Raw genomic sequence first — 13,712 nt, 5'->3', positions numbered from 1 at the left:
CATGAATATTGTCAAAATTTGTTTTCTGAATAAAATGAATCATTATTCTCAAAAAGATTAATTGAATTTATACAATAAAAGAGTAATTGTTGTTAAATTTAATACACAATCAACTTGGTTTTTCAAAAGAATGTAAGAGGATTGGTTTAAATCATATTGAAGAACAATAATTTTTATTTATATTTTTGTTAACATTGAGTAAATGTTAGTTTTATTTTTTATACATTAATTAAGCATAATAAAAAATATATTCTTCATTTTTTAATTTTATTCACTGTGTGTGTGGATTCTCAAAAAAAAAAAAAAAAAAAGAAGAATTTTATTCACTGTGTGGAGTTACTACCCCAGGTTAGGGATAAGGAAAACCTCATTGGCAAACACTACTACTTCAAATCAAGCACAAGATCCGGATCCTTCAAATCAGTCCACAAATTAAACCACGTGTACGGCTAAAGATCAGACTCCATCATGGACCTGAGCACACAGAAACCACTCTTTTAAAGACCCAAAACCCTAGCTCCCTCTCTAAAAAGCAAACTCCTTCACATTTTTGGTCACTAGCGCCGAGCTTCAGCACCAAAACCCTCATCACCAGCCATGGTTCGTATCTCTTCACAAAACCCATATCACCATTTTCTTCCTTTTCTCGTTTTCACGTTTCTTCTGTGTTTTTCAGGGTATCGATTTGGTCGCCGGTGGTAAGAGGAAGAAGAAGATCAGGACCGCCCCCAAATCAAATGATATTTACCTCAAGCTCCTCGTCAAGGTCCTCTCTCTTTCTCTCTCTGTATCTCTATATATGTATGTATGTTTGTGGTTGACACGTGTACGGTGGATCTGTGATCAGCTGTACCGTTTTCTGGTGCGGAGGACCGGGAGTAAATTCAATGCGGTGATACTGAAGAGGCTTTTCATGAGCAAGGTCAACAAGCCACCTCTATCTCTCTCCAAGTTGATTCGTTACATGGAGGGCAAGGTAACAATTTTTATAGGTTCTGTTTGGTTGCTAAGAAGAACCGAGGAGACTCTCTTAATTGGTTTTCAATTTTGCTATATTTGAATGAGGACTGAACTGGGTTTGCGTTTTTGTGATGTAAAATTTAGTGTTGTGTTGATTGGAATTGTTTCTGCGTTTGGGATTTATATGGGTTTTATGGTTTGGTTTATAGGAGGGTAAGATTGCTGTGGTTGTTGGGACTGTGACCGATGACATTAGGGTGTATGAGGTCCCAGCAGTGAAGGTTACAGCCCTGAGGTTCACAGAGACTGCAAGAGCTAGGATCGAGAAGGCCGGAGGAGAATGCTTGACATTTGATCAGCTGGCACTAAGAGCTCCTCTTGGGCAGAACACGGTATGCGGTTTGGGATTTATTGTTGTGCCATCTTAACTAGTTTTTCTGTCTGTGCTTTGTTGGTAGTTGATAATTGGATTTCATAAATTTGAAATTGGTGTGCTATTTCTCGGAAATTGAGTTGTTTTTATTGTATTTACTTGCTGAAATTAGTTTTTAGTGACAAGCATTGGTTTTTTTGTCAAAGTTCCATGATGTTGATATTTTTGTGAGATAAAAAATGCAAGTAGATTAATATGCTGTCAGCATGGATGGTTGGAATGTGGTTTATTAGAGATAAGAAAATGAAACCAGCAATCTTTGTTTTGGTTTATATAATTTATAGTGGCTGTTGGAGTTGTATCGACTTTATTTAGTGATTACTTCAGCTCATTTTTTTGAAACTGCTGTGTGATTTATGCTGTTGATTGTTGAAACTTTTGCACTAGTCTATGGGTTATAATAAGAAAAGATTTAGAAGATTCTAATTCTCAGCTATTAAGAAATGGCTTGTTTTTTGATGTTTCGTTTGAAGCAGTTAAAGCCCTTGATGCCTTAAATGCAAAGTTTTTTGTGGTTGGTTTATTGTAAAGTTGCCTAGGGGATGTCCATGGGGCACAAGCGATGTACAATGAGACTATTTAAAACTAAACAAGTAAAAAGAACAGCGAGCTCTATAAAAAAAAGACCAGATTAGCAAGGGCATTATTGTAATTTTTTATTTGAACATCTTACATGCACCCTGGTGCTTCTCTAGCAGTAATGCTGCTCATTGGTGATAACCTCTGTCATTTACAGTAAGCTACCTTAAAACAAAGCATTAAACCAACTAATTTAATTGTAGTTCTAGAAATGTTTGCAGCATTTCTTATTTATTCATGTGTATATGGCTTGTCCTTGGAGATTCCCATGCTGCCTATATCAATAATCCTTCAATATTGGTAAGTTCCAAAGGGAGTATTGTATCTTCACATTTCTGATTTTCGGGGATGTTTGCAGGTTCTGCTGATTCCTTAGTTGAAGAACTAAAAAGCACAAGCACTCTAAACCCGTCTTTGTCTGTGTTTGACATCCTACATGCATGTCCTTAGTGTGTTGGGAGGAAAAATATTTTTATTTTTAGTTATTTTGAAAATTTTCCTTTGGATTTAGTTATGTTTTAAAGATTTTTTTAGTTATTTCTTTTGAAAACTTAAAATAAACATAAAATAAACCTATATATATATTAATTAATTGATTATCGTTTCCCCACCACCGTGTCGTGTCCTAATTTTTTAAGTTTTTGTGTCGTCGTGTCTCGTATCTATGCATCTTAGCTGAAGAATCTACCTTTCACTTGTTTCACATGTAATTTCTGTAGGTCCTCCTTAAATTTTGTTGTCCATTTGTAGTTCTAGGTTTGATGTCAAATGTTTATGGTGTTTAATAACTTTGTATTGGGTTGTTTGAGAAAGGGAACTTTTGAGGAAATTTTGGACAGGAACATGAAAGATGCAGTTATTTTTTCATTTGTAACCTGAAAGATGCAATTTTCCGTAGAATAAAATTTCTTGTTCTTCTATATATATGACAGCTGGATGGTCCCTTTTGGTTTTGGTTTCTAGAATCTGTGTCGGGGCTGTATAGATCCCTATTGACTCATTTGCCCAAGCTTAGGATTGCTGGGAAAGTTTAATAATGTCAAAACTTTAAAGCTGAATTGAAACGATAATCTTATTGTATGAAATGGGGCTCTTTTTTGTTGACAATTCTAAACGTCTCTGATCTGCAGTTGAAAGACTGAAAAATATTTGGAGTATACTTTTATTTTTGTGCTTGTTGTATGGTTTGGCTAGTTTAAGCTGAAAGAAAAAGGATCGCTGGAGGACATGATGGGTTTGTAAAAAATTTGTGAACTTGTCTTTTTGGATAAAAAGCTGGGTGGGTTCGACTGGAAGCTCATAGAACTTAATTAGTCTAATCTTAAAGAAATATAAATATATAATGGATATGCTTATCAAAATTTATCCCATCTTATGGTTTACATTTACTGATTTCATCCTTTTCAAATCAAGGCATTTTTTCTTTTTACATTTCCTTTTTGGTTATGTGAGAGTAATGGTTTGGAAAATGATCAATGTAATATGATGCAGGTTCTCCTTAGAGGTCATAAGAAGCGTGAAGCTGTGAAGCACTTTGGTCCTGCTCCTGGTGTGCCACACAGCCACACAAAACCCTATGTACGTGCTAAAGGAAGGAAATTTGAGAGGGCTAGAGGAAAAAGGAACAGCAGGGGCTTCAGAGTTTGATTTGCTAAACACATGCGTAAAAACAATTTTACTTACCAAATCTGTTCGAATGGTGTTGCAATTGTGGTTCCCTTTTTATGTATTTTTCATCCTCTCTATGGATCAGTTATCTCTAGAGTTTTCTTTTGCCTTTCCCCTTTTTCATATGGATATCTTTTCCTTTTAGAATTAAAATCGTTTGGATTTGAAATTTTTATTGGGTACTTTTTTAATTATAGTGGTTCTAAAACATGATTCTTGAATAGTTTTAATCTTAGATTATTCTAAATTATCTTTGAGTCATGCAATCAAACACATTTGTGGAATTAAATTACTTGAATTATCTTATTTTCAGTCAATTCTACTCTCCCTTTCTGAGTTCAAAGGGGCCCTTATAATCACAAATGATTGAGACCCGAAAATGGCGTTTCTAGATAACTAGAAATCAGTAGCTCATATTGTCCTACTTCAAATGTGTGGGTGCCTAGGCAAATCCTTGACAACAAAGTAACAACTGCAAATAACAAATCTAGACCTAGTACCGGATCTGTTAAGACTTATTTGCCTTAGGCTGGGTATGCAAAAGTGGTAACTAAATTCTCAAGTTCATTACTCGCTAAATGCCTATATTACCTAAAGATCTCAAGATTACATTTACTGATAATCAAAAACAAATGCCAGAGCTTCTGTTCCGAATTCAGCCTAAAAAACGCAAAGCTTAATGTTGGTTCTCTGTTTATGTGCCTTATATCACATGAAACAGGGATCTCACCATGTGCAGAAGATGTTATAGACTCTGCAATATTACATGCTTATTTAATTTTAAAGCCAGAAGTAAACAGATACATAATTAGCACATGATGAGGCCCAAACTCTAAGAAAACTAATATCAATCAGACACATAATTAGCACGCCTAAGCAAGGTAAAGTATCAGTTGCACATAGAAACATACAAGAATTTAGCGTGCTCGCTAAATAATATGGCTAATGACAATTAGAACTTCTTGATAAATTCATGGATGAGTGCATTGACCTCCTCTGGCCATTCTTGATTGATAAAGTGGGCTGCTCCTTCTATTACAACTGCATCTTGCAAATTTGGCACCAATTTCTTGAAACCACCACTGTGAATATATTCCTTTACACCTGGGATGCTATACGTGAGGTCCAGGTCGCCCACAATGAACTTTACAGGCACTTTGATCTGCAGTCCAGTCCATGGTCCTGTGAGCTCCCAGGATCTACAAGAAGAGAAAATTGTTAATGTTTTTATTGTTTCAAGCAAATAGATTCTCTCGTAGATGCTAATCTCAATATCAAAATTGTTGCCCAGAATTTTTTTTTGGTTTTGTTCAAAAGTCAATGGAGATAAAAATTCTTACTCATATGACTTATATACTACCCATATATATTGTACATAATATACTGCTTTCAAAATTAAACAAAAAAGAAGCATGAAACATACAGTAATTCAATCCTCCAGTGAAGCCTGTCTTGTTAAATATGTTGGCATAATAGTTAATATTTTCTTCTGACAAACAACCAAGAGGGCAAGGGCTCTGGAGTTTTAAGTAGACCACAAAATCCAGTTTCTTTAGGAATGCATGGAGGACTTGGATCGTTATTTGAAAGAAGATTCTTAAATAGTAGTGCAGTATCTATGCTAGCAAAATCCTTTTCGGCCTCTCCAGGTTCCTGCAGGAGAGAATTAAATAACTTCATGTAAGAATCAAGATGAGTTACATATAGAGAAGATTGAAAAAATAAAAAAATAAAGATCTGAGAATCATGGCAATGACTCATGATTAGTATACTTTTAATAGAATTTAAAGACAAACAAATAAAGATAATTACAAGGGAAAATACACAATTCAATTCTAATTCTGAGATAAATTACAGAGTGTCCAAATACTTTAATCCCTTAGAGAATGTCAAAATGATGAATTTATTAAACAATTAATCAAAAAGCCAAAAAAGAAAAAGAAAATTTCAATTAACCAATATTCTCAAACATTATATTAATTTTCTAGTGTGATGATTAAGATTAAATCGATATTAAACCATTCTTTTAAGAGAGTTTTGACAATTTTTATTAAGCACAGTAGATATTAAAGAAAGTCAAGACTTTTAGAACCACAAAAGTGTATTTTATACACAATTTAAAAATCTGGTACGATCAAAGAACCAATAAAGGAAGTGGTTATCGATTTTATAGTTCGAACAGTGTTGAACTGATGTCATATATAATTTAATTAATAATTTTTAAATTATAAAAATATAATGTGTTGTCAATTACTTGTGTATATTTAACTTTGATAATGTTAATAGTTTTTTTTTTATTTTTTTTATTTTTTATTTTTATAATTTTATTAATGTTAATACAATTTTTAGCACAACTTATAATTTAAATATTAAAAGTAATTGTAAGGACTCAATTTGTAACGATCCCAAATTTGTTTTGAGTTCGAACGTTAAATGCCCAAACAATAAATTTGTAGAGAGTGGGCTAAAAGACTGGGCCTTGGTGAACGGACAGCCGTTAGTCATGGTGTTTAAGATGATCGCACAGAGGTGAACTGTGCTTACCCAAGAAGACTTTCTCCTCAGCACGGCCTGGGTGGCTCTAGTTCTTAGCCCTCGTGCCCCCTTTTTTGGACTGCTTCCTCTTCCTTTTATACTAGCTTTTCCCCTTTCTCGAATGTCCACGTGTAGGTTCAGTTTTATAGGGCTGATACTTGTCCCATCAATCCATACCCAAAGTGGTTGGGGGTGGTTGTAAAAGCCGAAAAGCATGGCTCTGTCTAGCGCTGAGTACTTAATTGCAGTAAGGGCAGCATTTCCTTGGCTCTTTTGTCGTCACACTGTTCAGGAGTCCTTTCCCCATTAATGCTACCAGGACGTTTGTTGGCGCATTCAATGCGGATGTGACAGCTTTTCCTTGAACTACTCTTACACTATACCCCCGTGCGTGTCTTACTGTACTCGCCCTTTCTTCTGGGAACGCTTTGGGATGCTGAGGACAGGATCGTCCTTGACTATATTTCTAGGCCATTTGGACTTTTGTTGCATGTTCTCGGCAATGTCTTTCCTCGACGCGGGCCTTGGGCCCTAATGTAAAGTGGGCCGGGATCACAAATTCTCTGGCCCCACAATAGGCTCTTAAAATCCTGCTGTCTGGCTCCTTGGATGGAGAGGAGGGTTTTGGTGACGTTGGGCCTATGTCATGGCTTGCCAAGTCTTGCCTTTCATCAATGTCGGAGCCTCTTCGTTTGCCTAGGACACACTCCTAGTTGTGAGACATTCTTTTAGTTTACCCACGCCGCGTTTCTGCCGTTTCGGTACACGAGGTGCGCCTTTAATAAGGTCTCTTTACGAGGTGACGCAAATCCAACGGTTGAAGACTGCTTTGGAAATTGGGCGGGACTCATCTCGTTTGTAGTTTTTCTTGGAGATTTCTACAGATTAAATGCTGCCAGGCTTGCCCCCCATATAAGAAGCACGGTGGGAGGTCATTTCCTTTATTTGCAGACCCTTTAAGTTTTTCAAATCTCTAACCCTCCAGTTGTGCCCAAAGTCCCCATTACCAGTGTGACTGAGCCTTAGGGAGTGACATGGTCAAGGCCAGGATGAGGGTGAAGGGACCACACCCTCTTCAGAAGCCTTGGGTATCTTCGAGACTCAAGATGGCCCGGTCAGGGCAAGGGAGACAAAGACTCAAGACATTTCTTCCCCTTAATAAGGCAAGAAAGGAGCCTCTTCTTCCTTCAACCAAAATCCGAAGCAGGCGAAGGTTGCATCAGATTTTTGGTGTGACAGCACTGAGATTTCCCATCGCCGGTACCATCCGCTCTCACTCGATTGCTGCTAATACGATGCTTTCTCGATTGCTATTAGAGCTGGTATGGGGATTTGGCATCCCCGCTTCTTCCTCTCTTCCATCATTGGTGCCAGCTGAGTGCCTCCGCTTCTTCTTCTCTTCCATCATCTCTTCCATCACTGGTGCCACCCAGATTTGCTCAGTCGCTGCTAGAGCAAAATTGAAGGATCTATCATTCCCGTGTATCTCATTTTTTTTTTTGTTTGTTTGTTTCTGTAGTTAGCTTCTGGTATAGGCTTGTCTAAGCCTCCTTCTTTGCCTAATAAAAGATGATTTTATCCCATTTTGCGTGCTCTTTCTTTTCTGCAATAATTATTTTGTGAATGGATGTGCTAGTGTCCTTTTCTTTTGAACAGTACTTAGGGCCGATGCCCTTATTAGCAAAGAGTTATCACTTTGAACTTCTCAAAACTGACGGGCACAACAATGCCGACTTAAAATAGGTTAACCATATGAGACTAACCGGGATAACAGCTGAATGTTCTGTATTGCATATGGGGTGATCACCCGAGGATGTATAACCTAAAACGAACTGTCCGAGGGGGTCACCGGGCACTAGGGTGCTTCGCCACGTTTCAGATGATATTCATAGCCTTAACTTGTTTTGGGCATCTGGTTCGAGGACCGAGGCACGACTGGGTTGGGTCTAAACACTTGGTTGTGTTAGTTTCCTTAGAGCTAGGGGTCTGAGGACCGCGCGGGATTTCCATTCTGTCTAGGACTTAAACCTTTCTTGATGTAGTTAGTTTCCCGTAGGTTTGAGTTCGAGAACCATGCAAGACCTTGGTTCTGTCTAACATTTATACTTTCTAGTGACTAGTTTCCCCATAGGTTTGAGTTCGAGGACCATGCAAGACCTTGGTTTTGCCTAGCACTTATATTTTTGAAGTAGCTGGTTTCCCCATAGGTTTGAGTCCGAGGACCATGCAAGACCTTGGTTCTGTCCAACATTTTCTTTTTGAAGTAGTTGGTTTCCCCATAGGTTTGGGTCCGAGGACCATGCAAGACCTTGGTTATGTCCAACACTTATATTTTCTAGTGACTAGTTTCCCCATAGGTTTGAGTCTGAGGACTATGCAAGACTTTGGTTCTGTTTAGCACTTATGGGAATTCAGTGAATCGGGCTACTGGGCCCGCGAGGATTAGCCCCTTGGCAAATGTGTGGGGCCTAGACTTGATGTTAGAAGCCCCTAGGATTGCTCGTGCCATTGGTACTTCGAAGTGTAGCCCTGAGTGGGAGCTAGGTTAGGGCAACAACCGCGCGCTGCTGGGAATGATGGAGAGGCTTTCGCATAGCTTGCACCGCTGCCAAAATTATTTCTTTCGAGGGACCCCTATCAACAGGGGCTTGATCCTACCATGACTAACCGTCGTTTGCGCCAACGCACAAGCCTTTCCCACAAACGGTGTCAATTGTAAGGACTCAATTTGTAACGATCCCAAATTCGTAGTGGGTTCGAACGTTAAAGGCCCAAACAATAAATTTGTAGAGAGTGGGCTAAAAGACTAGGCCTTGGTGAACGGACAGCTGTTAGTCATGGTGTTTAAGATGATCGCACAGAGATGAACTGTGCTTACCCAAGAGGACTTTCTCCTCGGCACAGCCTGGGTGGCTCTGGTTCTTGGCCCTCGTGCCCCCTTTTTTTTGACTGCTTCCTCTTTCTTTTATACTAGCTTTTCCACTCTCTCGAACATCCACGTGTAGGTTCAGTTTTATAGGGCTGATACTTGTCCCATCAGCCCATACCCAAAGTGGTTGGGGGTGGTTGTAAAAACCGAAAAACATGGCTCTGTCTGGCACTGAGTACTTAATTGCAGTAAGGGCAGCCTTTCCCTGGCTCTTTTGTTGCCACACTGTTTAGGGGTCCTTTCCCCATCCACTCTTACACTCCTCAGCTATATTTCTAGGTCATTTGGACTTTCGTTGCATGTCCTCGACATCGTCTCTCCTCGGCGCGGGCCTTGGGCCCTAATGTAAAGTGGGCCGGGATCACAAATTTTTTGGCCCCACAATAGTTTATTGTGGGTACTTAAGGCATGCTTAGGCATGCTTGCAATGTTCTAGGCATGCAAGCAACGTCCTCGGCATGCTTAGCAACGTTTTCGACATGCTTGGCAACATCCTTGGCCGACCTCGGCATGCTTTGCAACATCCTAGGCGTCCCACATCGAAGAGAAATCCCCCCACTTTCTACCTTATAAGCTTTGAAGCGAAGGAGTAGTGTACCACTACTTCTTTAAAGAAGTAGTGGTACACTACTCCTTCGCTTCAAAGCTTATAAGGTAGAAAGTTGGGGGATTTCTCTTCGATGTGGGATGCCTAGGATGTTGCAAAGCATGCCGAGGACGTTGCAAAGCATGCCGAGGACGGCCGAGAACGTTGCTTGCATGCCTAGGACGTTGCAAGCATGCCTAAGCATGCCTTAGGTACCCATAGTAATATACTATGTATGTTTACAAATATTGTTAAAACTCTAAAGATGCATCACACATACTAGACTCTCTAAGTTCTACCAAGAAAAGGAAAAGAAAAAAAAAGAAAAAAAAGAAAAAAAAAAAGACCCACCCCACTTTATAGTCAAAGTTCCATGATGTTGATATTTTTGTGAGATAAAAAATGCAAGTAGATTAATATGCTGTCAGCATGGATGGTTGGAATGTGGTTTATTAGAGATTAGAAAATGGAACCAGCAATCTTTGTTTTGGTTTATATAATTTATAGTGGCTGTTGGAGTTGTATCGACTTTATTTAGTGATTACTTCAGTTCATTTTTTTTTTTGAAACTGCTATGTGATTTATGCTGTTGATTGTTGAAACTTTTGCACTAGTCTATGGGTTATAATAAGAAAAGATTTAGAAGATTCTAATTCTCAGCTATTAAGAAATGGCTCGTTTCTTGATGTTTCGTTTGAAGCAGTTAAAGCCCTTGATGCCTTCAACGCAAAGTTTTTTGTGGTTGGTTTATTGTAAAGTTGCCTAGGGGATGTCGTCCATGGGGCACAAGCAATGTACAATGTGACCATTTAAAACTAAACAAGTAAAAAGAACAGTGAGCTATATAAAAAAATGTCCAGATTAGCAAGGGCATTATTGTAATTTTCTATTTGAACACCTTATATGCACCCTGGTGCTTCTCTAGCAGAAATGCTGCTCATCGGTGATAACCTCTGTCATTCACAGTAAGCTACCTTAAAAGAAACCATTATCCCAACTAATTTATGTTGTAGTTCTAGAAATGTTTGCAGCATTTCTTATTTATTCATGTGTGTATCGCTTGTCCTTGGAGATTCCCATGCTGCCTATGTCCAGATTCCTTCAATATTGGTAAGTTCCAAAGGGAGTTTTGTATCTTCACATTTCTGATTTTCGGGGATGTCTGCAAGTTCTGCAGATTCCTTGTTGAAGAACTAAAAAGCACAAGCACTCCAAACCCCTGTCCTGTCTGTGTTTGACATCCTACATGCGTGTCCTTAGTGTGTTGGGAGGAAAAATATTTTTATTTTTAGTTATTTTGAAAATTTTCCTTTGGACTTAGTTATGTTTTAAAGATTTTGTTAGTTATTTCTTTTGAAAACTTAAAATAAACCTAAATATATATATATATATATATATTAATTATTTAATTGATTTTCGTTTCCCCACCACCGTGTGGTGTCCTAATTTTTTAAGTTTTTGTGTCGTTGTGTCTCGTATCTATGCATCTTAGCTGAATAATCTACCTTTCACTTGTTTCACATGTAATTTCTGTAGGTCCTCCTTAAATTTTGTTGTCCATTTGTAGTTCTAGGTTTGATGTCAAATGTTTACGGTGTTTAATAACTTATTTTAAAGGGTTTGTTTGGATTGAACTTATTGTTGTTGAAACTGAAAACTGAAAATTGAAAACTGAAAACACTGTAGCAAAATAATTTTTAAACGTATAAATAGTACCGTGGGACCTATTTTTAATATTTTTTAATACGTAAATAGTGTATACACAGTACGTAAACAGTATATATACTGTTCATAACAGTAAAATTTGTCTCCCAAAGTCAACAAATGCGGGCCCAAAAAAAAAAAAAAAAAGAAGAAGGAGAAAACGCGCTTTGAGAAAACGCGGACGTGAGACGCAGAGCCCAAACGCCCTCTTTGTATTGGGTTGTTTGAGAAAGGGAACTTTTGAGGAAGTTTTGGACAGAAGCATGAAAGATGGAATTTTCCATAGAATACAATTTCTTGTTCTTCTATATAATATGACAGCTGGATGGTCCCATTTGGTTTTGGTTTCTAGAATCTGTGTCGGGGCTGTATAGATCTCAATTGACTCATTTGCCCCAGCATAGGATTGCTGGGAAAGTTTAATAATGTTAAAACTTTAAAGCTGAATTGAAACGATATCTTATTGTATGAAATGGGGCTGCACGGGGATCTCTTTTTTGTTGACAATTCTAAACATCTCTGATCTGCAGTTGAAGGCTGAAAAATATTTGGAGTATGCTTCTATTTTTGTGCTTGTTGTATGGTTTGGCTAGTTTAAGCTGAAAGAAAAAGGATCGTCAGAGGACATGATGGGTCTGTAAAAAATTTGTGAACTTGTCGTTTTGGATAAAAAGCTGGGTGGGTTCTACTGGAAGCTCATAGAACTTAATTAGTCTAATCTTAAACAAATATAAATATATAATGGATATGCTTATTTATGGCTTACATTTACTGATTTCATCCTTTTCAAATCAAGGCTTTTTTACTTTTTACATTTCCTTTTTGGTTATGTGAGAGTAATGGTTTGGAAAATGATCAATGTAATATGATGCAGGTTCTCCTTAGAGGTCATAAGAAGCGTGAAGCTGTGAAGCACTTTGGTCCTGCTCCTGGTGTGCCACACGGCCACACAAAACCCTATGTACGTGCTAAAGGAAGGAAATTTGAGAGGGCTAGAGGAAAAAGGAACAGCAAGGGCTTCAGACTTTGAGTGGCTAAACGCATGCGTAAACACAATTTTACTTACCAAATCTGTTCGAATGGTGTTGCAATTGTGGTTACCTTTTTGTCTTTTTCATCCTCTCTATGGATCAGTTATCTCTAGAGTTTTCTTTTGCCTTTCCCTTTTTTCATATGGATGTCTTTTCTTTTTAGAATTAAAATCGTTTGGATTTGAAATTTTTATTGGGTACTTTTTAAGTATAGTGGTTCTAAAACATGATTCTTGAATAGTTTTAAGGTTTATTTGGATATTGCTTATTTGCTAAAAACTGAAAACTTATTACTCAAAACACTAGCAAAATATTTTTTAAAAGGTAAAACACTGTTCACCACGTGATTTTGTGCTTTGGCTGATCCATGAACAGTGCCATGAGACTAGCCAGAAAACGCAAACACCAGTTTCAATGCAGATGCGATGCTAAACAAATGCACACTAAATATGAGATTATTCTAAATTATCTTTGAGTCATGCAATCAAACAATTTTTGGAATTAAGGGTCCATTTAGTACGTATGTTTTTAAACAATAGTTTTAAATTTTTTTGGAAATAAGTGTGATGAGAAAGTGTAGAAATAGATGAAATATTGTTTAAAAATTGAAAACATGTGTTTAAACTTATGTATTAAACGGGGTCTAAATTGCCTTAAATTATCTTAGGTGAAAATGCACTTTTGGTTTCTACATTTTGGGTCTATTCTCAATTTGGTCCCTAAATTGATTTAGCTCCTAGGTCAGTCCCTGATTTTTAAAAATCGTTTTTAAAATAGTTCTTACCGTCAACCTGGTTACGGAAGAAGCTAACATGGCAAACGGAAGTGCCAGGTGTCAAAGTCAACTAATAAAATAATAAAAAAATATTTTATTTAATATTTTTTAAATGGCAGGTCAGCATTTTTTAAATTAAAAAAAGCAACGTCAGTTTAATTAAAAAAAAAAATTGGTTAAAAAAATTTATATTTTTCATTTCAATTTAATTCAAACTAAATTAAAAAAAAAAACAAACTTTTAAATTTGATTTTTTATTATTATTATTATTATTATTATTATTATTATTATTATTGCTTTAATTATTTTTTAACTAAGAACACAAGAATGTTCTTCCCGAATCCAAGAACAATTAAACCCAAAGCAAGTGCATAATCAAACCCAGAACAATGCAAAATTTCATACAAAATCCCTATCCTCCACCGAAACCTCCAAAACATGAAAAATTCATCAAACCCAAACCAACATGAGAAAACCAATCCAGAAAAATCGTCAAACCTCCAACCCAGAAA

At 37.2% G+C, this 13,712-nt stretch overlaps 1 protein-coding gene across 2 annotated transcripts; it reads left to right on the top strand.

Moving 5' to 3' along the window:
• The first annotated feature begins 431 nt into the window (after positions 1-431).
• LOC115971611 (60S ribosomal protein L18-2-like) lies at positions 432-3,875 on the top strand. 2 transcript variants are annotated; one of them, XM_031091610.1, is made up of 5 exons: positions 432-600; positions 677-766; positions 848-976; positions 1,170-1,352; positions 3,464-3,875. In XM_031091610.1, exons 1-5 carry the CDS (start codon positions 598-600, stop codon positions 3,617-3,619), a joined length of 561 nt encoding a protein of 186 aa, XP_030947470.1. In that variant the 5' UTR covers positions 432-597; the 3' UTR covers positions 3,620-3,875. The 2 variants fall into 2 exon arrangements, with proteins under 2 accessions (XP_030947470.1, XP_030947469.1); XM_031091609.1 differs by having other exon boundaries at positions 490-600; positions 677-976.
• Positions 3,876-13,712: the final 9,837 nt, after the last annotated feature.

The sequence above is a fragment of the Quercus lobata genome, chromosome 12 (assembly GCF_001633185.2).
Source record: "Quercus lobata isolate SW786 chromosome 12, ValleyOak3.0 Primary Assembly, whole genome shotgun sequence".
In the NCBI taxonomy this organism is placed as follows: Eukaryota; Viridiplantae; Streptophyta; class Magnoliopsida; order Fagales; family Fagaceae; genus Quercus; species Quercus lobata.
The sequence above is the reverse complement of the archived record's forward strand: the minus strand, read 5'-3'. Positions and strand labels throughout refer to the sequence as shown.

Coding starts and splice junctions, on each gene's coding strand:
- LOC115971611 (XM_031091609.1), top strand. Junction 977..1,169: donor TTCGTTACATGGAGGGCAAG/GTAACAATTTTT, acceptor TTTGGTTTATAG/GAGGGTAAGATTGCTGTGGT. Junction 1,353..3,463: donor CTCCTCTTGGGCAGAACACG/GTATGCGGTTTG, acceptor AATATGATGCAG/GTTCTCCTTAGAGGTCATAA.